Here is a 26,002-nt window from a genome sequence, read left to right on the forward strand (position 1 = left end):
ACCTCATTGAGTCGGCTAATTATAAATCACATAATCAAGCTGTCCACTATTAAAATAACCAGTAAGTCATCAAAGTGATCTGCATTAGAATTTATTGCATCTTTTTATTGTGATGTTTGGCTTATCAAATAGTTTTGTGAATTTGCAATCACAAGCTCCATGCTTGAGGATGACAGTCTGACAATTGAATACAGAAGTTGCATGCTTACCCGAGATCGTTCGATATAGAGCTTAGTTTTATGTTACATTAATCTAATCCTTTTTTGATACGAATTGTTTAGCTCTTCGGGAAGCTTTAGAATGAAATAAGCTAGAACGCTTCTACTAGACTAGTACAATAATTTTGTTCTGCCGAATAATTGATCTTAAATCATCTTAACACTAAAACCGTTTTGAACGAAATAAAAGTAACTTAGAATACTTAACAATTCTAGCATTCCGAGCGACCGATTCAGATACATTCAATTCTGAACCTAATCGTCATCGATAACAATCACAGCTTCTTTTTGTTGTCGACTGATGGAGTCCGCTGGTTTCGGATCAGCCGAAGTCGAAGTTGCCTTGGACTGCGAAACACAGTCTAGTATCGATTTCGGAACAGAAACTCGCTTCGATACCATACGGCCGACTGACGGTAACGACCGTTTACCCAGTTTAGCCTCTAACGTGGCTAGATAGGCGCGTCGTTCAGCCTGTTGTTCACGTAGGAAGGTACTTTGGGTAGTAAGCGCTTCCGACGCTGATTTGAGCTCCCGGATAGTGGCAGCAGCCTAATAAATGAAAACCACGTTCAAAATATTTATTGTAATATTGTTATGAGAGTTTTCGTTATTTTTACCTTTATAAAGATGTTTTCGAAGAATTTATGGCACTTCTCTTGCTCGTATTGATCTTTTTTGCAGCAAAGTATCGACAGACGTAGCAGCAGGAGTTCCTCGTAGAAGTTTGGTTTTGTGTTTTGAAACGCAACAATTTCACTAGCTTTGTACAAATCGATGACACCATCAGGGGAAACAATCTAATAATGAAGAAAATGCTATTAGGTAATATAATATTTAATTTCAAAGTTATATTTTATTATATAAATTGTTTGGATCGAGAATTATAATTGTCATTTTTAATGATTACTACATAATGACATTCCAATTTTATCCACATTTTATTAAAAATGACATCACTTTTTAATAATGACATTTTTAATGATCTTGTATGGGACGCTAATGTTCCGTATATCCTAACGCGCAACCGAAAAACGACCCTTAATGATCATTAAAACTGTTAAAGAAAAAAAAGCATTATTTTCTTCAAAAACAAGTCATTTTAAAAATATTCTGTCGTTCAGTCCCATCCTCGATTTCTCTGGTAATTATGAAATGAATACTTACACATCTCAGGCTAATAGTGTTGATGAGATTCTCTTCCGCCGGAAGTGGCGTTGATCGTGGCTCGAACTTCCATCCAATGGTTAGTGAGAATGGTTTGAATGTGTATGTATTCTTCCGAATAAATCTGAAAAAAAAACAATCATTCATACAATTAATCCAATATTCATGAGTGTTGTTTTTTTTTGTGAAGTACCGATTTAGTAGAAGAATTGCAGCTTCGAAATTAAACAGTCGGACGAATTGATGTTTAACGGACAACTCGCGTACTTTAATGATTATGTCTTTACTTGACCAGAGAACTGGAACTAGACCTAGGCCGGGAATGTTACTGCGCAAGATCCCTTCGGTTGGTACTTTGGGTGGTTTAACGATTGATTGCTGCATGTTCGCCGAAGTACCCAATTGTGATATTGCTGGCGGCTTCTGCAGTGATTGTTTCAATGTTGTCATTGATTCCTGCACGTTACGAGCAGATGTTGGTATGCTTTTGAGCGTAGGTGATTTTTCGGGTAAATTTTTTGCAGGGCTTGTTGAACTAGGTGACTGCTTCGAGCTTGAAGGTATAGCTGGAAGCGACAGAGGTGAACCTGCTGTGATACTATTCATAACTGAGCGTTTAATCCGTAAGACTCCGGTGGATGGGTTGTACACAACTCCTTTCTGGTTAGGGTTCAGTAAGTTAATTTTACTAGCGATAAGGGCCGCTTGCTGACTATTCAAAATTGTCGTACTAGAAGGAATCTTTGTTTTTGGAGGATGTTTGGTATGTAGATTTTTTGTAGAGTCGTCTTCGTCATCATCGTCTAAACAGACAACCTCATCGGCAGTATAAGAAGTAGACGGTAGAGATGAGCGAACAGTTTTTGTCTTTGGAGGGCTTGAATTGATTCTCTCAATTGTATCCAAAGATTTTCTTTTCAGAATGTTCGTATCTTTCCCAGAGGCTGTTTTTTCATTACGCGATACATGTTCTATACTGGCTCCATTCGAGATAGTGTCAACAGATGGCGAAAGTTGTCTACTGGAAATACCACCGTCATTCAAAACTGGTGTAACCCGTAGTTGTTTGCTTTCGGCGATTGTTTTATCAACCAATAGTGATATATTGTTTTTAGTAGATTTATCAGCTGTGACAGTTTGGGATACCAATGGTTTTGAAGTCGAGTGCTTCGGCGATGTTTCCGTTTTGATGCCGTCGTCGGAGTCGGAGTTGTCGTACAACTGATGTATAAGTGATTCCAATTGACTGTTGTTATTTTTGCATAATTCTGCATTCAGATCGGTTTCTCTTGAAGGATTTGATTCATCTTTCGTTGGTTCATCTTCAACATCGTCATCATCATCGATTACGACGCAATCATCATTGCTAGTACTTGCTACGGTTGCTATTTGCGAGGGTGGTGCGATCTGTAAATAACAGATAATAATTATATATAGTTCGTTTTCTTCACGTTCTGTGTTCGACTTGTCGGTACAAAACAGTTCGTATTGAACTGCTATGATGTACTAGCAGTGTGTTTACATGTCAATAACAGCTGCGCAATCGATTGGTTTCGGTACGGTTTATCGTTTCAATGATGAGTCGAATTGATCCGGAAACGCGAAAAAAAAATTCTGCACACTTGGTGCTCAGAAAGTGGTGTCACGTACAACGAAATTGCAAAACGGGTGAAAGTGGACCACACCAGTGTCAAAAATATTACCGAGAAGTTCGGTAAGACCCTTTTCATGAAGGATTTGCCCCGATCCGGTAGGAAAACGGGTCCCAGCCAGCCCGGCCGGGATTTAAAAGTGGTTGAGTACATCAGAAAAAACCCATCGGCGTCGACGCGGGATTTGGTCAAGCAGTTCAACACCAGCATCGGGATGATTCAACGGATCAAAGTTCGGAACTCCCTGAAATCGTACAGGAAACAGAAGGTGCCGAAAAAGTCCCTGGTACAGCAAGTTCAGGCCAAAACAAGAGCGCGAAAAATGTATAACCGGATTCTACAGAATAAAGACGGATGCATCCTGATCGACGACGAAACCTACGCCAAGGAAGACTCTCGAGCGCTGCCCGGACCGCAATATTATACGAAATCGGTGTACCAGGACCTGGACGACGCTGATACCACTGTAGCGATGGAAAAGTTTGGGCAGAAGCTGTTGGTCTGGCAAGCAATTTGTACCGGTCGTCGATTTTCTTCACGAATGGCATAATTATCGCCAAGGTGTACGAGGAAGAATGTTTGAAGAAGAGAATGCTGTCACTGTACAGAAAGCATAAGGCTCCTCCTATCTTCTGGCCGGATTTGGCTTCAGCTCACTACGCCAACTCCGCTCTACAGTGGTTGTCAAAAAATAATGTACAATTCGTGGAAAAGGACATCAATCCATCGAACTGCCAATTGAAAGGTATTGGGCAATTGTCAAACAGCACTTTCGGAAGGAAGGTACAGGGTCCCAAAACATGCAGTTTATTTTATTCAATAATCAATGTTGCTAACTACTTTTCGATACACTCTTTAATTTAAATGTCGTCTTATAATCATTTAATTATTTTGCTCAACATTAACGTCACGACAAACTGTCGTTTTTCAAAAATATAAAACTATTTTTGTTCTAGGGTGTGGCCCTTGTCTTAGGAAAAAGATTTAGGATCATCTTTTGGATCTTATTTTGAATTCGATGGAACCTAAGTGTGTGTGTGTTTGAGCACAGTGGGGATTGCATATTCTATTACGGTTGTACGACAATCTCTCGAAAACTATTTCCCAGAAAAGAAAGCAACGAAGTATTTTCCCCAGAATGTACCATTCTCCAGAAAACCATAGTCACATGGTATCGATTAGTAGAAAGACAAACAACAGAATGTACCATTCTCCAGAATACCATCTCCCAGAAGAAGCAAATACCTAGAAACTGTTTCCCCATAATGGAAAATAATACAGAAACAACATAGGAACAGATCTTTTACCAGAAAAGCATCTACTAAAATCAGGCGCGTATACATGGGGGAGAGATTAAACCCCTCCTCCACCGAAACTTAAGAAATTATTAGGGGATACAGGGGTTAGACCGGACACGTTGTTAAGCTGGACAGCATAAATATCTTATCAGCCTGCTAATATTTCAATTCATAGATTGACTTTGTAAACGCGCTTGGAGATAACGCGGCAGAAATGATTTCGATAAAAACCCAATTTTAATATGTTTTTTTTTTTTCAATTTCTAAAAAGTGTCCGATTTAGCCCCGGTCTCCTCAATATTATGAAGACACACTTCGAAATTTTCTTTTGGGTACGCGTCTTTTCAAGCTTTGCTAGTCTGAGGGGATCTCAAAATAACGAGTTTGATAAAAAATAATCCAATTATATAACAGGTATGAAATCATTTAGCTATATTTATTTAAATTCAAACATAGCTTCTTTAAATTGCTAATCTTTCGTCGTTAATTCGATCTAGTGATAAAGGGTAGTAAATAGCACACTTCCATTTTATATAATTATTTTATTTAATGCTTACACAATATTGTGTTCGTCATAGATGATTCAGGTCGAGACGGCCGGTGCGCTGGCGACTCGCCGTCGGAAGCGCAGGCCACTGCAGAAGGGCAGCGCCCCCGCAGAAATCACCTCTGTCTATGCCAAATAACTATTATGCTAAAAAACCATCATACCAAACGATATTATACCAATAATACTATTTTAGCGATTAATGCCTTCGAGTGTATGGTTTTCTGCACTTTGGTACATTCTGAGAGTTACATTCTAGAGTTTGTATTTCTGGAGATTAGTACTTTCTGGGCAATACATTTTTGGGGATCTCCTAAGATTTCGCTGTGATTTATGTATTTATTCTTCAGATCATTGATCATACGGTGTTCGTGAAGGATAGCTTTGTCATCCGAAGTCTGTGACAGAATACCATCTCCCGGAAGAGATTGGGCGTCTGAGGTGAAAAGATACTTACTTCGAAGCATCCTTGCTGAAGGATGCACTTTGCGATGCAGTTTAAACATCAAATTATCATGTCACAAATTTTCTGAAAACCTTTTAAATGTGTAAAATCGTCATAGTCGTAGTGTTGAACACATTTTTTCATCTCTCGTGAGTTGGTGGACGGTAGTTCCTACTTTCCGGAACACACACTGTTCCTCCAGAAACTCTGCTCATTAGCGAATTCTCCATGAAATTTTATCAATAGCAAACAGTCTTATTTTGTATGCTAACAATCTAAGACGTTTTTCAGGTTCACATTTACGAAGACGATGGTTTCGAAAAAGTAAGCGACACATCTATTGGAAATCATTGCTCTGATTCGAATTTGAATTCCCAAACAATTGATTAAACTAGAATAAATTTTTAGCTATTTCACCATTACCAAAAAGTTGGTCGTCAAATGGTGAGATAACTAAGTCCTCACAAGTTCCTATCTCATGCCTCCCCGTGTGTCTATGATGATATTTGGTCAATAGAACGGCGTCGACTGGGTGCTATCGCCTTCTGCGTTAGTAGCAGAATGAGAGGGTGCGAATTGACTCATAAGTTAAAGCCCATCCTAAAATGCAATGTTTATCATAGTATATTACAACGTATAATTCTGTTGTTTATTACATCATGTGTTATTATTATTATTATTATTATCAGAAGAACGTAACTTACACTGCCACATTAACTGTTATATTGTATTATAGCATATTCACCCTCATTCTTGTTCACGTCCGTATCGACCATACGACGAACGGATACTTTCGAACGAATACGAATAAGCCAATCTCGTTTTCACTCGAATGAATTCGAACGCGACTCGTATGCCACAAAATATTCAAATATCAGTAAACTTCTTCAATTCAATTCTTGTGATTAACCATATACGAAACACTAGAAAGTATGCCAGTTTAGCTTCAAACGATACGTGTATTCGTATATCATTCGTACGAACGAAAAGTCCCATTCTTGTTTACGGACGAATAGACGAAATGCCGTGGTTTCGATTCGTCAGTTTAATCTTGCGAATTAACCGTTCGAACACATTGAAAAAAAGTTTAACCGATTTCCAACTTATTTATTTTTGAATCTAAAGGTGATTTGTAATCAAATCATAAATTTGTGTTTTGCATAGAACATTTAGAAAGCATAGCAGTATAGTAAAATGCTCTTTTTCTCTGGTGAGCCTTCGAATATATGCTCGGTTCCAAGTTTTAACGCATCAAATTTTACATCTATTAGGTACTTTATGGAAAATACGCCATGGGTAAACATGTTTTATTTTATATTAAATGCATGATTTTACCAATGTAATAAATATGGAGACTATCGAAAACATGACAAAATTGCAAGAAAAATGCAACATATTTTTCGCCGATACTACTGATCGGACTGCTATTTTAAAAGCTTTTTTTACTTTGCATGAAGTTTAATTTGAAAATTTCATTTACCGACATGAATGAAATTGGTCCTGAGTACGATATTTATTTCTTATGTAGCATTCGTCACTTTCTTGACGTTTGGAATCTTCCTAAAAAAACTACCCGCGCTGCCGATCCTTCTTTTGCACAGGAGTCGCGTTCGTACACGTTCGAGTTAAAACAAGAATGGCTTGTTCGCATTCGTTCGAAAGCATGTGTTCGTCGTATGGTCGATACAGACGTGAGCAAGCATGATGATACAAAATCAGTGAAAAAACAAGTCAAATAACAAATGATATCAAAGATTTTCAATTACAACTCAAATCTGTTACAGAACTGATAGTTTAAAGTTGGATGGGCGTTGTTTTTATGCATGTACGATGTTTAAAAGTGTGATTGATTCGAACGTAAACGGGAATACGAATTTGATATACTTTCGAACGTATCGCATACGACCGTAAACAAGAATGAGGGTGATTATTCCATATATTATCGTCTTACATGTTTTTTTATCTTTTATGTTATTATATAATATGTTGTATGGTATTATACTGCATTGCATTATATCATATTATATTGTATTATATTATATTATAGGGTTTATTATGAGTAGTACTACATACCTCTGCGCAAAATATAAATTAGTTTTCCTTATAAGTTATCATTTTTAAAGTAATCTTTTAACTAAATATCAAGGTCGTCACAAGGAGAGCTTGGTCCTCACTGGTTCCTGTTTCATGCTTACACGTGTGTCTGCGGTGACAATTGGTCGATAGAATGCGTTGATGGCAGAATGCGAGGATGAGGAATGAAATATAAATTCAAGTAATATAAAGGGTGATTTTTTAAGAGCTTGAGAACTTTTTTAAACAATAAAACGCATAAAATTTGCAAAATCTCATCGGTTCTTTATTTTAAACGTTAGATTGGTACATGACATTTACTTTTTGAAGATAATTTCATTTAAATGTTGACCGCGGCTGCGTCTTAGGTGGTCCATTAGGAAAATCCGCTTTTTTATCGACAAATTTTGTTCAGCGATGAGGCTCATTTCTGGTTGAATGGCTACGTAAATAAGCAAAATTGCCGCATTTGGAGTGAAGAGCAACCAGAAGCCGTTCAAGAACTGCCCATGCATCCCGAAAAATGCACTGTTTGGTGTGGTTTGTACGCTGGTGGAATCATTGGACCGTATTTTTTCAAAGATGCTGTTGGACGCAACGTTACAGTGAATGGCGATCGCTATCGTTCGATGCTAACAAACTTTTTGTTGCCAAAAATGGAAGAACTGAACTTGGTAGACATGTGGTTTCAACAAGATGGCGCTACATGCCACACAGCTCGCGATTCTATGGCCATTTTGAGGGAAAACTTCGGAGAACAATTCATCTCAAGAAATGGACCGGTAAGTTGGCCACCAAGATCATGCGATTTGACGCCTTTAGACTATTTTTTGTGGGGCTACGTCAAGTCTAAAGTCTACAGAAATAAGCCAGTAACTATTCCAGCTTTGGAAGACAACATTTCCGAAGAAATTCGGGCTATTCCGGCCGAAATGCTCGAAAAAGTTGCCCAAAATTGGACTTTCCGAATGGACCACCTAAGACGCAGCCGCGGTCAACATTTAAATGAAATTATCTTCAAAAAGTAAATGTCATGTACCAATCTAACGTTTAAAATAAAGAACCGATGAGATTTTGCAAATTTTATGCGTTTTATTGTTTAAAAAAGTTCTCAAGCTCTTAAAAAATCACCCTTTAATATCATAGCATATCGCAACATACCATTTTATTCATTCTATTATTTATTATATATTTCATTGTACTATATTATATTGTTTTTTATTATTATTTTCATTATTATATTTATTGTTATTATTATTAATTTGTCATAAATAATAATAATATTTATATATTATTTTTATAGATGTGGATATTATCATTGTTATCAGAAGAGAAATATTCTACTTCCTGCAGTATTGCGAAGATAGAAGAGCAAAACTGACACTGTACATTAACTGTTATTTTATATATTGTTTTATTATATATTATATTATTTTGTAATCTATTATATAATTTTATATTATGTTAATTTCATTACACTATGTTTCATTGTATTTATCAATATAAAACATTTATCACGGGGACGTAAAAGGGAGGGAGCTTCAGGGCATCGGACGAATTGATGACTGGACGAGGGATTGTGGATAGCCAGCCCAAGTCACTTGAAGGAAACTTGTTTCCTTCTGAAGGTTTGAAATGAGTCTGACGCGCCCTCCTCAAACAAACCATCAGGCGGGTTCAAGCATGTATAGTGATGTGCTTCATCCATGCACTGGATATTATGGTTGGAAGAGCATCTTTCATTCCCGCGGAATACGAGTAAGTGACTCTACTTACATATCCGCCCAACCCTTTTTGTTCGCTTTTCGGTAACAACTATAGTAAGAAGGTGAATGGATGAGTCATATCGGAGCTACTGTAAGTCTACCCGCATCCACTGGCAAGTCCTTGAACTGATGGTGGCTTCACTTCACTTCACATCACATTTCACCATTACCAAAAAGTTGTATTCATTGAGTGAATCTAAGAATTGTTTCATTTTTAATGTCATTGTGCTCAGTCGTGCCAAAAAAATCGAAGCCAAAAAAGCTTCGGTCCTATAAACAAACAGATATAATATTATGAGAGAATTGACTCAGTCAAACTTTCGGACAAAAAAAACAAGGTAAAGCGAAAATCGATTGCATTACTGATTGTTAATTCATGTGTCAATCAGCTGATTTTTGACGTTCTGATATTAGTTCCATCAAGATGGCACCGTCACAGAAGGCCGGTTTGTTTCTAGGACTGATCCAGACAACTAGCTTCTTTTCCAAGAAGAGATGCATCTTGTTATCTTATTCTTATCTATTGTGAATTTGAGGAGCTTTTCGGTCAATGTAGCGGGAACAGGAAGAAAGCTTATAAATATTCAATGAAACAATTTATATGACAGTTAGAATCTGCAGGACTTTAGTACTGGTTTTGCGGTTGAAAAACACATTCACTTTATTCATTTATTGTAGCAAACAGTAACCAACTAAAAACACTTAGTTTATCTCGCATAAAAAAATATTGGGTTGTATGCAAGACTCGACCAAGCACAATTACATTAAAAATGAAACAATAAAAAAAATAAAAACAAGAATAAAGATGATGGCGGATGCACTAAACTAAAAGCTTTTTCAAGTGATCAAATAGAAATTTAACCTAGTTTATGCGCTTACATTGTTTGCGAACGATAAAATTTACAATGGAATTTTCCATAATTGATTTTTTCGACACGTAAAATCGCAGTTCACTTATCTTGAGTAGCTTCCCAGTAAGTCCGAACATCGGACGCATCGTCCAAGAAAGCTTTTGATTGCGTTTCAAGCTTACAGAGTGTATCGCTAGAACAAAAGAGTGAAGAAATACCAAAGCAGAAAGCGGATGTCTGATATTCAGGGGATGGGCAGGGTTGCCACATATACAGATTGATCTTCATTTTACAGATTTTTCAGATTTATTTGTGACCAAGATTCTGTATATGCAGATTACAGATTTTTGGCAAAAAATACTGATTTGTACAGATTTTTGATAGCGTGGATTAAAAATTGAATAAAGATCAAGTTAAAATATATTATATGATGGTATTGATTATTATTTCAAAGCGAAAACATTATCCTGATTGTGTGTTAATTCTAAAAAGAGATCAGATTAAGTTTCACTTTCAGATTGGATTTTGAAAGTTTTTCGTCAAATCATTATTTGGAAAGGCTCCAACGCAAAAACAACTTCCAGCGTTTTTTCAACGACAAAATCATAAAATTCAGAGTAAGAAAAGTTTTGGTTTCGTTAAATTTGGGTTCTAAAGACTTTTTATTCCGTTGTGCTTCGATTTCTTATCACTTCTATATACAGATTTTCAATACAGATTTTTGAGCTCCCGATACAGATTTTCAGATTTTTCTTCTGAAAAATGCAGATTTAAATGTGGCAACCCTGGGGATGGGATATATCGGGGTTGGATTTACAACACCGAACATAGGGCCAGAGTTTTTCTGGCCGTAAGAGGCGAATGACCTGAAGGTTAAAGCCTCTATGATCGAAACAAAAGAATGTATTTTACATCCTATCGGGAAGACGTCGGCTCGAAAATGCCTTGTTTGATGTTCCTTCGCTCTGTTCCTATAGCGATACATAATGTAAACATAAAACTTTTTTAGGTCGACGCGGTTGATGCAAATGGTGCAGAATTGTCCGATGACGGACCGATCGACGCGCTACGATCGGCCCCATATCGTGCTCAATCGGTCCGATGATCGGACTTATGCGGGTGGACAAATTTCACTGGGTTTGATACTATGAGAAATTTACCCCGATTCTGTTTTTCGTTCGAATCGGATTGTTTCGATCGAATTCGAAATTTGGCATTCTGTAGCTCGATCGATTCGAGTTTTCCATACAAAAGCATACCTCGATCGAATTAGAGAATGCAAATTTTACATTCGTTCGAAAAAATCCGATTCGATCGAAATACAGAATAGGGTGATTGCATTTAATAATTTTATATATGTGAGTCTATGGTTTTAAACCAAGGAGGTCGCTTTAAGATAACTTTCAGAATTTTATTCCGAATCTTCTGAAGCGTTTTACTCCTGGTGGTAAAAAACTTGATCAAATTTGTTCTAAACTGAATCCATTTACGAGTCACTGTTTTGCTTGTAAATGAAGCTTCCAGTGCGCACACGACCCAGTCGACAAATGAATTCATTTTTAAGCGTACAGTATCGAAGAATCTTTTTCGAATCTAGATGAATATGACAAATCCATGAACAAATGACCCAGATACATGCGCTCCGAATTGTACCTGAAAAATCTATCCGGAACATCACAATCTATTGAAGAATCCAGTCAACTCGTCTGCGATTGCTCGTTCCGTGGTTTGATTAGAATTTATATAGGAATCGTAATATGAATTTTCAAATTCGAAGAAGTGAGGTTAGCTGTTTTCAAATCTGGGAATTTCTTAGTTTTTAAATTGGAGTTCGAAATTTTCTGCTTTATTCACATGTAAGCACATACTAAGTTAAAAACCTGTGAAAAAGAAGTCAGGTCGGTAAGGCCATCTCTGAGGAAACGAAAAGAGGTACTTCCGAAACCGGAATCTGGAAACCGGTATAATCGAAGTTGGTTCGAGAAAAGTGACAGGGATCCATTTGTGAGTCTATGACTACAATCTTCGGTCGTTCATCAAAAATCCAAGAACAAAGAAAGCCAAATTAATGTTTGGCCGTCTACTGACAATGACTACCAATTGGAACAGTTTTGAGGCAAGTTGAGAAATTATTTTACTTTTTATTTCCGGTGCTTCCAGAATCAGAAAACAAGAACCAACATAGCCGGACTCGAGTTATTTGGTTGTCTATTGACAATGACTACCAATTGGATTAGTTTCGAGGCAAATTGAGACATTTTTACGGGTTTTTTGTTTCGTCGCTTCAAGTGATGGTATCCAATTTTTAACACACTTCACCATATAATTCCAGAACCGGAAGTCGGATCCGGATGGAATTTGGCAGTTTTGTATGGGATCATGATACCTTTCATTTGAATTTAAGTTTGTTGGAATCGGTCACGCCATCTCTGAGAAAAGTGAGGAAGTAATTTGAAATAAGATTTTTTTCGCTAATCATCCTGTAACTCCGGAACCGGATCAATATACAACTCAGGAACTTTGTATAGGACAATTGTACCTTTTATTTGAATCCTAGTTTGTGAGAATCGGTACAGCCGTCTCTGAGAAAAGTAAGTGCAGTTATTTTCATTTTTTTGCACATATTACTCTGTAATTCCGGAACCGGAAGTCGGATTCGAATAAAATTCAGGAGTTTGGGGCTTGAGATACGTTAAACACACACACGCAAAGTCATCAGTTTAAAACTCAATATTCGATATGACTCCAAATGAATAACTTACCTTTGTCATTGCCTGAAGATGCGCAGCCGCAGTTTGCACGATAGGCTTCATGTACAACCACGAACCGGTGGTCTGCTCCGTTCGCACAATATGATTGTTTCTTTCGTACTCTTCTCGGGTATACATTTTCCCATCGACATTCTGACACAGCATAAGGTCGATATTTTGTGTATAGGTGTACGGTCCCAGAAAGATGCAATCACCCTGCCCGGGAGCAGCATAAATTTGTGGCAGTACGTCTTCCTGGTTGTTTTTCAGCACAATTGAGGTCAATTTGACAGTTTTCCCGTAACGATTGGCCAGTTGAATTGCTTGTCTAATTCTTCCGTAGGTAAGGCATGATTTCCAGCTCGGAATATAGATATCGCTGAAGTCGTTAATCACGTTCAGCATGAACCAACGCCGCGTTCCAACATTCGGGATGGCAATGTTTTTGAAATCTTTAATTTTGGTTTCCATTAGCTTGACGTTAGTTTTGAAGGTTGAGATTTTAGTTGGAATGGCATGCTGTTTCTGGTGCGGCGTTGGAATGGGTTCTTCATCTTTAATTGGCAATGGAGCTTCGGGTGTAGGTGCGACTGGTTGTTTGAATTCCACCGCAACTGTTTCCGCTTTTACCTTCCTACTAGCTACGAATGCTTCAAAGTAACGGTTGATTTTGGGTGCTAGTTTAGGATGTGACGTTGGTGTGGGCCGAACCTCAACGCCTTTGTTGAGGGAGTCGTTAGAAGATTTAATGAAACCACAAAATCTCCAGTAATTTTCCGTTCCGAAGAGAACCAGCGACAGTTTGTTAGTTTCTGGATTACTTAGTTGGTAAACGACCATTTGGGTTAGCAAAGATACTTCTTTGGTATCGAATGTACACCGACGGACCAAGCGAACTGATTTGGTGTTTTTGAACGATGGAGTACTTTTGTTGGCTGTATCGGTAGTGATTACAACCAGCTCTGTACCGTTTTGAAACTTTATGTCCCAAACATCTAGCAGTTCTTCGTTGAAGGCTTGCAGAAACTTTTCCCATCGGAATAAGTACAGGATACCTTTTTTGGGTGGGTTAAGCTTCAGTGTGTTCTTCCTTAGCATCTCCCGAATGTGCTGCATCGTGTGCATGATATCGGAATTTACTTGATCTAACATCAACTTTTGCGCATCACTTTCCGAACCTGACTCTTGCACCAGTGACGGAGTGGACAATTGTTCTTCACTGTCGCAGTTGGAATTTAAATCGACATGTTCGTTTGCTGATTGTTCGTACGGTAGATTTTTACGGTACGCTCGACCCCGAACAGTAATACTTTCGTCCTTGTAGCTAAAAGTGATGTTTTTGGCAAGTGGTTCATCGAGAACTTTTTTGATTACGTAAACTGTAGTTCGGAATTTCTTCGCGATGTTCATTAAATTCAGTTTTCCGTTTTCTAGAGACTCACTTTCAACGTAGTATTTCTTTTTCCCACAAAATATTAGCACCTTATTAGAGTCCATCAAGGGGCTCAATACGGAATGCTTTTCGATTTTTAAGTCATCACCCACGATATCTATGTAAATAGGCTCCTGAGTACGCTTCGGTGGAGGGGTTTTTACACTAGAAAAGGTATTTCGCATCGAATTTTCAATCTCCTGTTTGCGTTCATTGATAAATGATTTCTCGCACCGTTCAAGCAGCTGCCGAAGTCGTTTATCTGCAAACGGATTTTTGCGTTTGCATTCCGCAATATCACGTTGATACCGTTCTTTGCGGTAGTAGTTTCTGGTTTTATAGAAATTTCGATTGGCCGGAATCACTCGCCGACATGTTTGCCCGTCAGTAATTTGCAGATCCTCAATTGAGGCTCTTGTTGAGGTAGAAACACATTCGCTAGCACACTTCGCTTCCAAAGTCGATGGTTCGGAGTGTTCTTCTATAGTTCGCCGTTTTTTCTTCCTTCGCTCACTCCACGGTTTGTACGATTCTTCCGAACTATCTCGCTTCCTCACCGGTGGTTGAATTTCCTCCATCATCTCGTCCGGTTTCTCAAACGAATACAAACGCCTCCGGCGAGGTTCGTACACTTGTAACAGTGCATCAGGTGCCGGAGTCACAGCAGGTGTTGGAAGAACTATGTTACTTTCTTCGTTAAATTTGAAAGGTTTTCCAGAAGTGGCATTACCGCGACAGTAGCAACGATACAAACAGTGTACCATGCACCACGCCTCAATTTCATCTAAATCTTGCAGTTTGTTCAATACTACATGGCTGTGTCGAATTTTCTCCAGTGTACTCAAAGGTCGATCTATCGCCACTTTGGGTTTTACACGCTCCACAATAACGTCCCGGGGGTTGGGCTCTCCTTCATCGGGAATAATTCCGTTGATGATACATCTCACATTGTCTCCATTATAATAGTCATCATACTTTTTCGGTTTTTTCTTGTGTCTCCGTGCTTCCATTTCCGTGTTGCGTACCAGTACTGTACTGTTGGTAGTCATGATCACCGTCGGGGTAAACTCACGTTCTTCCTTGGCCAATCGAGCCGTTGCCTTCTCCCGTAAATATTTGACATCTTCGTTGGAAAGCGAACTGAGTCCGTCTTCTCGCAGATCTGACGATGAATCTTTTCGTGCATCAACGGATGCCGTTCGTTTCTTTTCGTAGCCACAATCGCACCCGAAGATGCAATCAATTTTACTGCAGTGATTTTTGTTTCCACTGGTCGTATACCGTCCGCCAGTGAACACATCGCAAATGCAGCCCTTCGAACAGTACTGTTGATCACAGCGTAACTTTGAATCATCTCCTAGGGCCCCGGAGGCTGATAACGGCTGTGGGATACTTTCGATAATGGTTGCATTAAGGCGCTTCATTTCTCGTCTGAAAAATGGAAATACATGTCAATCTGGAATGGAAATTTGTTTGTATTTGTACTCACATCATTCGTTTGGATTTGGCAGCACACTCGCTTGATTTGCCAACATTGTCCTGTATACAGGCCGGTTTATGTACTGGTTTATCCTCTTTGGTATAATCGCCATCAGGGTCTTGTCCAATGAAAAGATCTTCAGCCAAACCGATCGCAACAGCATCGGTCATTTCGGCCAGTATATCAGCACATTCTTTCTCAACCGGATCTACAGGCTCGCTAGGTTCTTCCAAATGCTTCCGGAACGTTAGTGGCAATTTTTGTTCGGCTTCGAACTTTTGCAAACTTTCAGCCGACAGCGTATGCTTTTCCATTGTCGTAGTGGATTCCAGTAGCCGCCGTCGAATAAGTAGTCGGTGTTGATTGTTGTTGTAGGGAAGGGAAAATGAAAATGACCGGGAATCCGTTTCATCCCGATCCGGGGTTTTCAGTGTGGAAACGGAAAAGCGGGCCCATTTTTCGGTGATTCCTCGGAATGGAAGAATCATTTTGAGATACGGTTTCACAGTAGGATCTAAAGGACGGTCGATTCTGGGAAATACTTCGATCTCTACCCGTGGCATTTCGAGGATTTCTAATGGACCCAGATAGGCATCCTCTTCGGAGTGAGGAAAAACTTTAGTGTTGTTGCGTAGTTTGGACGAAAGTGGTCCTGGTCGGGTGATGATCATACGGTTTGTGCTACTGCAGAGTAGTTTTTTGTCCGCATCGGAGATAAAACATGCTGATTCTTCAGACTCCGGTTTCACAACTACTTGTGTACTACCAGGCGGAGCAATCGCACTGAGATCTATTTCAATGTTAGTTGGTAGCTCCGGACAACGGCAAACGTGTTTGCGCGGAACCGTTACCGGTGCGGAGAGTTGCTTTTTGCTATGTCGTTTGCTGAAGTGATTACCTCGACAACCACTGAGCTTAATGGAATGATTGTCAACACGCAATGTTTGAAAGTAATATCTGCCCTTCTCGGTTCTCAACCAAGCCAATGCACGCCATGTATCTCGAGTAAAGGGGATGTTCTGATCTTGTAACTCTTGCATTCGCTCAAAGTCCAATTCGGCGTCAATGTTTTTACTACGCTTTTCGAGCTCGTAGAAGATCTTAGACTCATTGTCTATCATCAGATAACGGACATCATTTTTCTTCTGCAATAGAATTCGTTTTTGAGCTACCGTTCTAGGTCGAACCATATCATCTGGCCTTCGAGGACACTCAAGCCGAGGTGGAAGTGATCCGAATGAAATTAGCCCTTCCTCACGGAATAGATCGTCACGATTCTCAATTTTGATGTCTTCAAAGCAAGTGCCATGCGCTAGGAACGGTGCATTCGGACGAGATTTTTTAACGATGGGCGTTGGTAGAAGCCCTGGAACGCTGGGTTTATCTAGTTTGACTACCTCCCCCTCATCGAAGCCGTAAAATTCTGTTGAAGAATTCGAATTTGAATTTGCAAGCTCAATATTCAGTTTCTTGTGTATCTTATCGAATATCTTAGACGGACGAACTTTCTTAGGTTCAACTTCATCATCCACGTAGCATGGCTTCGAACCCGTCTTTCTACGATCACGAAGCCTTCCAATGATCTTCTCTTCTTCTTCATTCAAAGTGTTCGATGTAGACTTCGATGGTGAGTCTGGAAGTTTTAAATTAAACTTGCTGAACAGTGAATCAACAACGGAATGTTTCTTATCGACAGGTTCCAATTTGATGGTACTGAAAGTAGGATCAAGCAGATCAATTTTGGAAATATCCTTGAGGCTTTTGTGTATAATCAGATTGTCTTTAGAGTCAACTTGCTCCAGATCATTACAGGAACTGTCGTCCAAAGCACCCATGTCTACGAACACAATTTCTGGCTTTGAGCTTTCTTCTTCCACCTCCACGGACTCGTCATTCTCATCGGTCTTAACCTCTTTGACATCGTCATCATCTGAGTTGTAATATTTCTCAGCCAGCGACTCTAGTTCAGCAGCATCAAAATCCGTTTCTTCACATTTTACTTCGGAGTGCAGATTGTTTGCCTCTTCCTGTCTGTCAACGTCTTCCGTCACACTGTCATGCTCGTTCATTAACTCATTCGCTCGGGACTTCAGCATTGATAGTACAATTTGAATCTTTTCTTGAACAGCACAATATTCTTTGATTTCCTGTTTAAGTATTGAAAATTTGGTCGGGTCTGGTATCTCCGGATGTTTTTTCCTTTCGACCTTATGGCGATCTTCTTCATCTACAAGAACTGTGTCATCGTTACTCGAATCCGTATCTAATCCACAATCGTCATCCACTGCAATCACCCTCTCATTCGGTTCATTTTCGTTCGAGCTGTACTTTTCCTCAAAACGTCGCTTCAGTAAACGCTTCCGGAAGTAGCTGGGAATTGTTCCTTTACAGGGTGCTCCAAATCGTTTGTCCAGCACCAAACAATGCCCTCGGTGGCGAGCATTCAATCCGTGTGTCAGGAACTGTTTATGCATCAGCCGAGAGTACAGGTTAAGTAGCTTGGACCGTCGTTTCCCGAGATTACGGCGTTGGTAACTCCGTTTACAGAGCTTTCGGAACAGACGGTGGTACAAAGCACGTTTGGCGGTTGGAATCAGATACGGTCTCCGGCCTTTCCGCACTCCGGTACCCATAAAAGTTTGTTTCAGGAACTCATTGCCGGTTAGCCTTGAACATGATGGTCGGTAGGTCGGCTAAAATGTCTGCAACAAATTCGAAAAAAACATTACAATTTTATTGTTTTATTTCAGAAGCTCCTTTTTATTCTATTGCAGTATGGAATTTTTGAATTTGTGTATTTGGATGAAAATCACAACATCCCTTGGAGGATACACAAGGGGCAAATCTCTAAACTTTGTATAATCCCGGCTTAGTTTCCTTTCAAAACAGACTTTGCCAGTATATGAAAATTTAAGAGGGATTGAATGAATGAGTCCAGAGTTGAGTGATATGCCCCTTTGGATTAGTGATAATCTTCGTCGTCCAGCTCTTCGTAACGCATTTCTTGTATCCGGTCTATAGACCACGAGGGCTAAAACCTGGTTTCCACTGTAACTGCTGTCAAACTGTTTGTTTGAAACCAGTTTCGAACCTAGTTTCAACGTTGTTGAACTGAAAATCGAGTCAGTATCGAAACCGGTTGCTAAGTGCGAAATCAACACAGTTTCGTGAAAAATGTTTGTTTTAGGAAACTGCCCTGGATCAGTTTTAGTTTTTTCAAACGAAAATGACAATAACAATACACTAAATTCTCGGTTGATTTTCCAGAAGGCCGTAACAGCAAGTGACAGTTTCTCTTTGTTTACTTTCTCTTCTATTAATTACCAAGCGGTTTACACGTTTATCACTTAACTCTTTGCATAGAACAGCCCGGTGGCAACAATAAGGCGCTCCAGCTAGTGCTATCGTAACCAACATCTCAGTCCTTCGGGGTAGAGTGCCTATAACCAGAGTGACGACATCTCATCCGTAATTTTGGCAACAATTCCAAACATTCCATTAGCTTTACATTGAATTGACAGGTCGTTTGCTCGTTTGGAACTGGGAGCTGTCATTCCAAACGAACAGCTGTCGCCACTCTGATTATAGTCACTCTACTTCGGGGCCTTCAAAGCTAGCAAGTCAGTGAGAGCAAAGTAAACAAAATGAAGTAAAATACAACACTTCATCGATTGTGAAAGTCAGTATTACAATTTGGCACCGCACGTTTCATAACGATATCACATTTATAATCAAACATAAAAAATCAACTTTCACAGCTAAATATCACAGATATTTAGCAACAACGAACTTGGCATAGAATTAGGGATGGGTATCGATACTGCGATACTTCAAGGTATCGATACTTAAGCCTAAAGTATCGATTTTTTAGGATCGATACCTTGCAAAGTGGTATCGCGTGGTATCGATATTTCCATGGTCGATACCTGTCGATACTAGCTTAAAGTAAACATTATCTAGATCCCACACTAATAGTCAATCAAATAGCAACCAGCGACACCAAAAGCGCCCATTCTGTCTGGCAACCAAAGAAATGTTCAAAGAAAAGTATACAACTCTTAGTAAGATCATTCCCATTGTTAAAATAATTTCTGATGTAAGTATGTATCGAAGTTCTGTAAGAGCATATAATTTAAAATAATCGACCTAACTATTAAAACATAATTTGAATGAAGGTTTTTTTTTAACAGAAACCCGGTACCAAGAACTTGCAACCCTCTGCATACATGGGAATCGATTTGCCATAAGTTTTCTCATTAATATCAATTAGCAAAAAAAATACTTCAGTATTGGGGACCTAAGTACCATCCGTACGCCTATTTTCATTAGCCAGTAGGATAATGGGCGACAAAAGTTGTCTTTTGACGTCTTTCACTTTTACTTTCAATGAGTGTTCTTATCCAGTTTGGATAACGAATTTTGGTTTTCATAGAAGAAACAGACCCAATCAACTAAGAAGTGAGATGATATCGTTTTTAATAACTCCGCAAGCGCGAACTTGTTTGATAAAACTCATCTATATCTCGTTGGAAAGGTATTCTCGCGAGGTATTGAAATATAAAAAAAAGATCAATTGCAAAAGATATTCTCAAATAACTGAAATTGTCTGTAACTCAAAAGGTGAACAAAGGATCTCAAAACCAATCAACAGCGTTGTGGATCTTTGGGGAGGTCATTATTTGAAGACTAGTTTAATCAAAAGCGGCCTAGCTTGCATTTTCGATCGATACCGATACCGATAATAAGTATCGATACTTTTTCCTATAGTATCGATACCGATACCTGAAATTACAAAACGGTATCGCGATACCAAGTATCGATACTTTACCTCTCGATACCCATCCCTACATAGAATGAACGTTCGACTTCCAAACAAAACTGTGAAATCCAAGAAAATCTTTTTAGACCACATCACAATAATCGAAAGAGAGAGTGAACAAAGAGAAACTTGCTGTTACGGCCTTCTGGAAAATCAACCGAGAATTTTCTTCAACTATCTATAGCAGACCTTACACGATCATTGAAAGTGTCATTACTAAAAAACAATATCATTTTAATGAACGTGTAAGGTGCAGTAATGACGAGTTCTCCATGCAAATTTGAAATATCATTACTTAGTCATCATTAAAAATGACAAAAATAATTCTCGCGTAAGGGCCGCCGCTTATGACTACGATGATAATATTTAATATTATTTTACCTTCGACAATCGGTCAGTACTGTAAAGTTTATGAAAACCTTGACACATACGGTACAATAATAGAAAGAAAAAGTGAACAAAGAGAAACCGTCAATTGCTTATACGACCTTTTGAAAAATCAACCGATAATCGAGAAAAAGTTAAAAAGTTTTATTGTGGGAATTAAAACATGAAAAAACTGACAACTTAAACAGGGTTTTAAGGTTGACCCGCATTAGGCTGAGCAGACCGTTCCGACCTCGACTTTGTTTCTGCATCGGCTATGGCTGAGCTGCACATGGACACATTACAAATGAGATTGGTTCGTTTTCATCAGGAAATTTCAGTATCAAATACGATTCAGACGATTAATCAACTTCGGTAGATGCCAAGATTAAATTAAGAATTTCTTTAGTCGGATATTATTCACGTACCGGATGTCAAAATGCTCCGTTGACGTTGTTTGTATCCATAAGAAATGCTTACAATTAATGTTGTCGTTCCGTAACCGTTCCAAGCTGGTGATAGTTGGCTGATGTCACGTGTGAATCGCTTTTACCATTTATTCACTGGAGTCGTCGTTTTTTTTTTCGCCGGCACCCAGCTTGGTTCGATCGGATGCGGATAGTCAACCTTTACCCGTGTTTCGAACACGGGGAAAAAGCAACTAAGGGTTTCATAAGACTAAAGCGGCCTTTACACGATCACTAAAAGTGTCATTACTAAAAAGTAATGTCATTTTCAATGAACGTGTAAGTGCAGTAATGATGAATTCCTCAAATAAATTTAGAATGCCATTACTTAGTAATCATGAAAAATGACATAAATAATTCTCGTGTAAGACATACGGAACCAAGCAGAAATCCATTCCATTAAGGGGTCTCGATATTCATAAATAGTTTGTTATGATTATTCGCTTAATGTATTTCATCAATAGTCCGTGATGTGAAAATGTCACATTTTTACTTATGGTTTCATCATTTGCAAAAACGCTAACGAGCAAGGTAGTTCGAATCTGAACTTTTCGGTTACTTTCAGACAGTCAAAATGAAAAATGAATAATTCTCGCAAATTTTACTATTCCATGCTTGAAACCAACTGTTGAAATTTACTTTGGAGTGGATTGAGTGGATTTTTCGGGGAACCGTCATGTATCTATTTAATTTGTTCACTCAAGTCATGGAAATCATGAATCGTAAAAATCGCTAATATCTGTGATGTGAACAGCTTTTAGTATGGATTTATTTATACTGAAAATATCTTTTTCAACAGTTGGAGCATGAAATGTTATAAAAAATGGTTGTAGAACAAAATCCCTCCAACATCAACAATGATCTGTTTGATTTTAGTCAAGATTTTTGTCTTGCAAAGTCTAGTTGTGTATTTATTATAAAAAAGAGCTTTTTTTCATCAGTGAATGAACAGAAATGTTTGTACGCGATTTATAAGTAAAATTTTATTTGCTTATTTCTCTTTCTTGGGGCTTTTCAACAATCCAAGGGTAAGTATTGACAATAAATAATATTAAAAACGGCATAAAAGTTCATAACACGTTTTTTTTAAAAAATATTTGATGCTGGTATGATTGTAATATGTAATATGTCAATAATTGGAATTGTTAAAACAATATATATATAAATCGGAGAACAATTAATTTTTTTCGAACGCATAGCAGCGGAATATTGGTTTTATTTACACTCTTTTGGGGTGAAGTTCGCACTGTTAACAGTTCAACAAATTTGTTTGATTTCTAATTTGCATATTTCAATAATTGAATAATTCTGAAACACCTTTTGTAAATTTTTATAGACCTTAAAACCTAATTTGTGGAATTTCGGTGTTTTTTGTTCCAATTCAAACGACCATTAGCTGAATACCCATGTTTGAAGCGAAACTCACACTGCGAACGGCGCACAAAATAATTCGCGTTGTAATTTTTTCCCACTCCAGAGCGAAAACTGCGTGAACTACGATCGATGTACTTAGCCAATATACAAAAGATCGATTTCTAATATCAAAGGAATAAAATATCGTAGTGATTCTTTGCGAAAATGAACTGAATTGACTCTTAAAAGAACCGAATAATTAAGTTTGATTCCGATTAATTAACTCCGATTTTTCAACAATATTGATGTCATTTATCTGATGTGCAACGCAAAAACAGCAGAATATTCCTTCTCCATTAGAAACTAAAATCTGCATCTGAATGCTTAATTCTGGAATTGGATTCTGTATCTGGAACTAAATTTTGAAGCTGGAATTGTAACTATAATCGGGAACGGAATTCTTGATACTGGAATTGAAACTCTAAACCTGTACCAACCGAAATGAGATGCTTAGGGTACACTTGATTTATTGCGTCAGAATGTCAGGCTAGAATGAACAAAATATATCAAACGTTAACCTTATTTTATATCTTTATAACATATATGGAAAATCGCTTAGTAAATAAAAACCGTTGTCTGAACCGGAGATTATATCTGGATAAAATTGAAGAAATTTTTTATGAGATCATAAGAACTTTCTTTTGAATCTAAGTTTTTAACAACCTTTTCAGAGAAAAGGAAGTATTCTATTTTTTTGGCTCTTTATGGTACATCTGGAACCGGAATCCGGGGACCGGTACAGATCAAGTCGGATCGTATGACTAGCAACTAAGAAGACTTGGAATAGTTTTGAGAACAAATTAGTCGCTCTTAATCACGGAATCAAATACTAATCACTGTGTAATTCCAGAACTGTACATTGGAATGAGATAATATTCAGGAATATTTTATTAGAAAGTATAATCTTTAATTTGAATATACAATTCAGCCATTTCAGAGAAATTGATATTAGTCCTCTTTAGGAGTCTTTCGATCACTACTTCCGCTGCTTCAGGAACCGGGAATGAATAGGGTTGATGAAATTTTTCACACATGTCTTTAAACCCGGAATCGAAAGTTAGATCCGAAAATTCAGGATTTTTTTTATGAAACACAAGACCTTTCATTTGAATCTAAGTTTATTAATATCGGTTCTGCTATTACCATTGCTATTCGAAAATGGTAGTTCCTCTTTGTTTACCTTCTCTTTCCATTATTACGGATAATATTTTTAATTAATTTCGATAGTACAGATGGATTGTCATTGTTCTACATAAATAATTAGAGTAACGGGTTGTCAATAGTACTGTAATCGGAAGAGAAAGTAAACAAAGAGAAACTGTCATTCACAGATAGTACCTTTGGTGACGTGTACGGCGAAACAAATTTTTTTAGAAAACATGTTATTTTTCACTATCGCATCACTTTGAACTGTTATGTACTGATGAGTCAAAAATGAAACGTAAATACTGTATTCTTGTAAGTTGAATAACTACTGCAAAAAAAACTAAATGAGCACATTATTTTTTTTAGTTTTTCATGAGTATCGCCTAATTGAATGAATATTCATCGCGCAGGCTTCAACTAATATTATATGTTGCATCACTATAATTCTTTAATTTTGATATTACCTAAAAATGTCTACCTTCAATTATCATAATCATTAGTCATGCTCATGAAAATCCAACATGGCCTCTTATCCGCAAAAAAAACAAAATGGACGCCGCTTTCACATTTCGAATAAACTATTCACTTATAGAACATATCTGCCATATTTCACTATTCAAAAGTTTAGCCAAAACGCCATTTAGACACACCCATATTTCATCTCTCCAATCTAACATTTGATAATCCTAGACGATAATCAATTTCAACTTATTCAGCACATCTTTATAGCATTTTCGAGTTACACAATTTTCACAGTGCTTAGTGTGGTCAAACTATATTTCTCGGAATGATTTTGTAATTAGAATCCAAAAAGATAAGATGGCTGTCATAAACTCTTTTATAAGAACCGAAGGAACACCACCGCACTATACATACACAGGAAGAAGAAAGTTTTCAATACGATTTACCTTCTGCCTTTCATATGCATCGCATTGCAATAGGTCGCCATATAAAACAAAACAAAACTTTTTCAGTTTTTCATCTGCCGCAATAAGGTGAAACCTTTAGAAATCCTTTCTGGCAAGCTTCTAGATTTGTGTTCACCTTTGATACCGTGCCTCTGTCACATACAATTGATTCAGCTGTGCTGTGATGGTTCGGCTACGTGCTACCGATGAATGCTTCCATGGAGGCGAGAGAGCTACACTTTGTCTCGTGAGTGAATGGTGAAAAAATACCGTAATAGTATCACTAATGTGCGCGCGAGACCGTAAAACAGGGAAAAACAAAACACAAACCCACTACGGCGCGAGGAGCCATCTAAGCAGGCTAACGCGAAGGGATAGAATTGGGAGATACAAACACAAGTCGCAGAAAGTTTATCAGAGTGTAACGTTTGATATTTCAGATGTAAGCTAAGCGACTAGCTAAGCGGCCATCTTGTTTCAGTGTCCGCCATGTTAGATTTTTCGTAGGTACGCAAAAAGAAAAATCTGCTGAACACCGAAAATGCAATCACTTCCAATTTGCAATCAAAAAATGATTAAACTATGAACTACATAACAGAAAAAATGGTTCAACTGCACTACGACTAATTGTTCGCTAGGCACCTCCAATGTGCGTCGTTTTCAAGCGTTTGCAACGAAAGCGTTTCCATTTCACACTAGAAAAATGACGTGCGCAGTGTAAACACACACTTGCGGTACGGTAGTCAGGTGGAATCAGTCAAGACAGAAAATGAAAATGGCGGCCGCCTTCCCGTGTTCAAAGCTAACATTTTCATTTCACATGTTGGAGTAAACTGCATCTGTAGCGTTGGAAAACAATACCTACCGATAGATTATAACTAGAGTGAAACAATTTTGCGCACTAAAAACAATTCGAATAAGTAATTTCATGAAAATATCACTTGAAATCACCGAACACTTGGTCCGAGCACTTTGACATACGATTAGCTGAATGTTTGAAGCGTTTGTTTCCCAATTCGGTCGAATCAGAATGTAGCTGTCAAAATCAAAATGAGAAACCGGGAGCACATTCTCGCTACTCACAGGCGTTTGTCTGAAAAAAGCTCTCACTTTGATCTCATGTGCCATCAACTCTCTTTCTCTTCGTTGACTACCCGGCATTAGCACGTGGTTGTTGTTATTCCAATGTTGATGAAGAGTAGCT

General features: G+C 38.1%; 1 protein-coding gene across 4 annotated transcripts; it reads right to left on the minus strand.

Moving 5' to 3' along the window:
* Positions 1-90: 90 nt before the first annotated feature.
* LOC131434546 (uncharacterized) lies at positions 91-25,795 on the minus strand. Of its 4 annotated transcripts, none has more exons than XM_058601363.1 (7): positions 25,664-25,795; positions 15,689-18,381; positions 12,780-15,630; positions 1,579-2,792; positions 1,386-1,509; positions 839-1,018; positions 91-770 (listed from the first exon to the last, which is right to left on the minus strand). In XM_058601363.1, exons 2-7 carry the CDS (start codon positions 18,310-18,312, stop codon positions 474-476), a joined length of 7,290 nt encoding a protein of 2,429 aa, XP_058457346.1. In that variant the 5' UTR covers positions 18,313-18,381; positions 25,664-25,795; the 3' UTR covers positions 91-473. The 4 variants fall into 4 exon arrangements, with proteins under 4 accessions (XP_058457346.1, XP_058457345.1, XP_058457347.1 ...); XM_058601362.1 differs by lacking the exon at positions 25,664-25,795 and adding an exon at positions 24,799-25,396; XM_058601364.1 differs by lacking the exon at positions 25,664-25,795 and adding an exon at positions 24,355-24,721.
* Positions 25,796-26,002: the final 207 nt, after the last annotated feature.

Source organism: Malaya genurostris, chromosome 3 (genome assembly GCF_030247185.1).
Source record: "Malaya genurostris strain Urasoe2022 chromosome 3, Malgen_1.1, whole genome shotgun sequence".
Lineage (NCBI taxonomy): Eukaryota > Metazoa > Arthropoda > Insecta > Diptera > Culicidae > Malaya > Malaya genurostris.

Coding starts and splice junctions, on each gene's coding strand:
- LOC131434546 (XM_058601363.1), bottom strand. CDS start 18,312: ATGGGTACCGGAGTGCGGAAAGGCCGGAGACCGTATCTGATTCCAACC. Junction 2,793..12,779: donor ATCTTCAGGCAATGACAAAG/GTAAGTTATTCA, acceptor TGTTATTTACAG/ATCGCACCACCCTCGCAAAT. Junction 771..838: donor TCGAAAACATCTTTATAAAG/GTAAAAATAACG, acceptor TTCATTTATTAG/GCTGCTGCCACTATCCGGGA.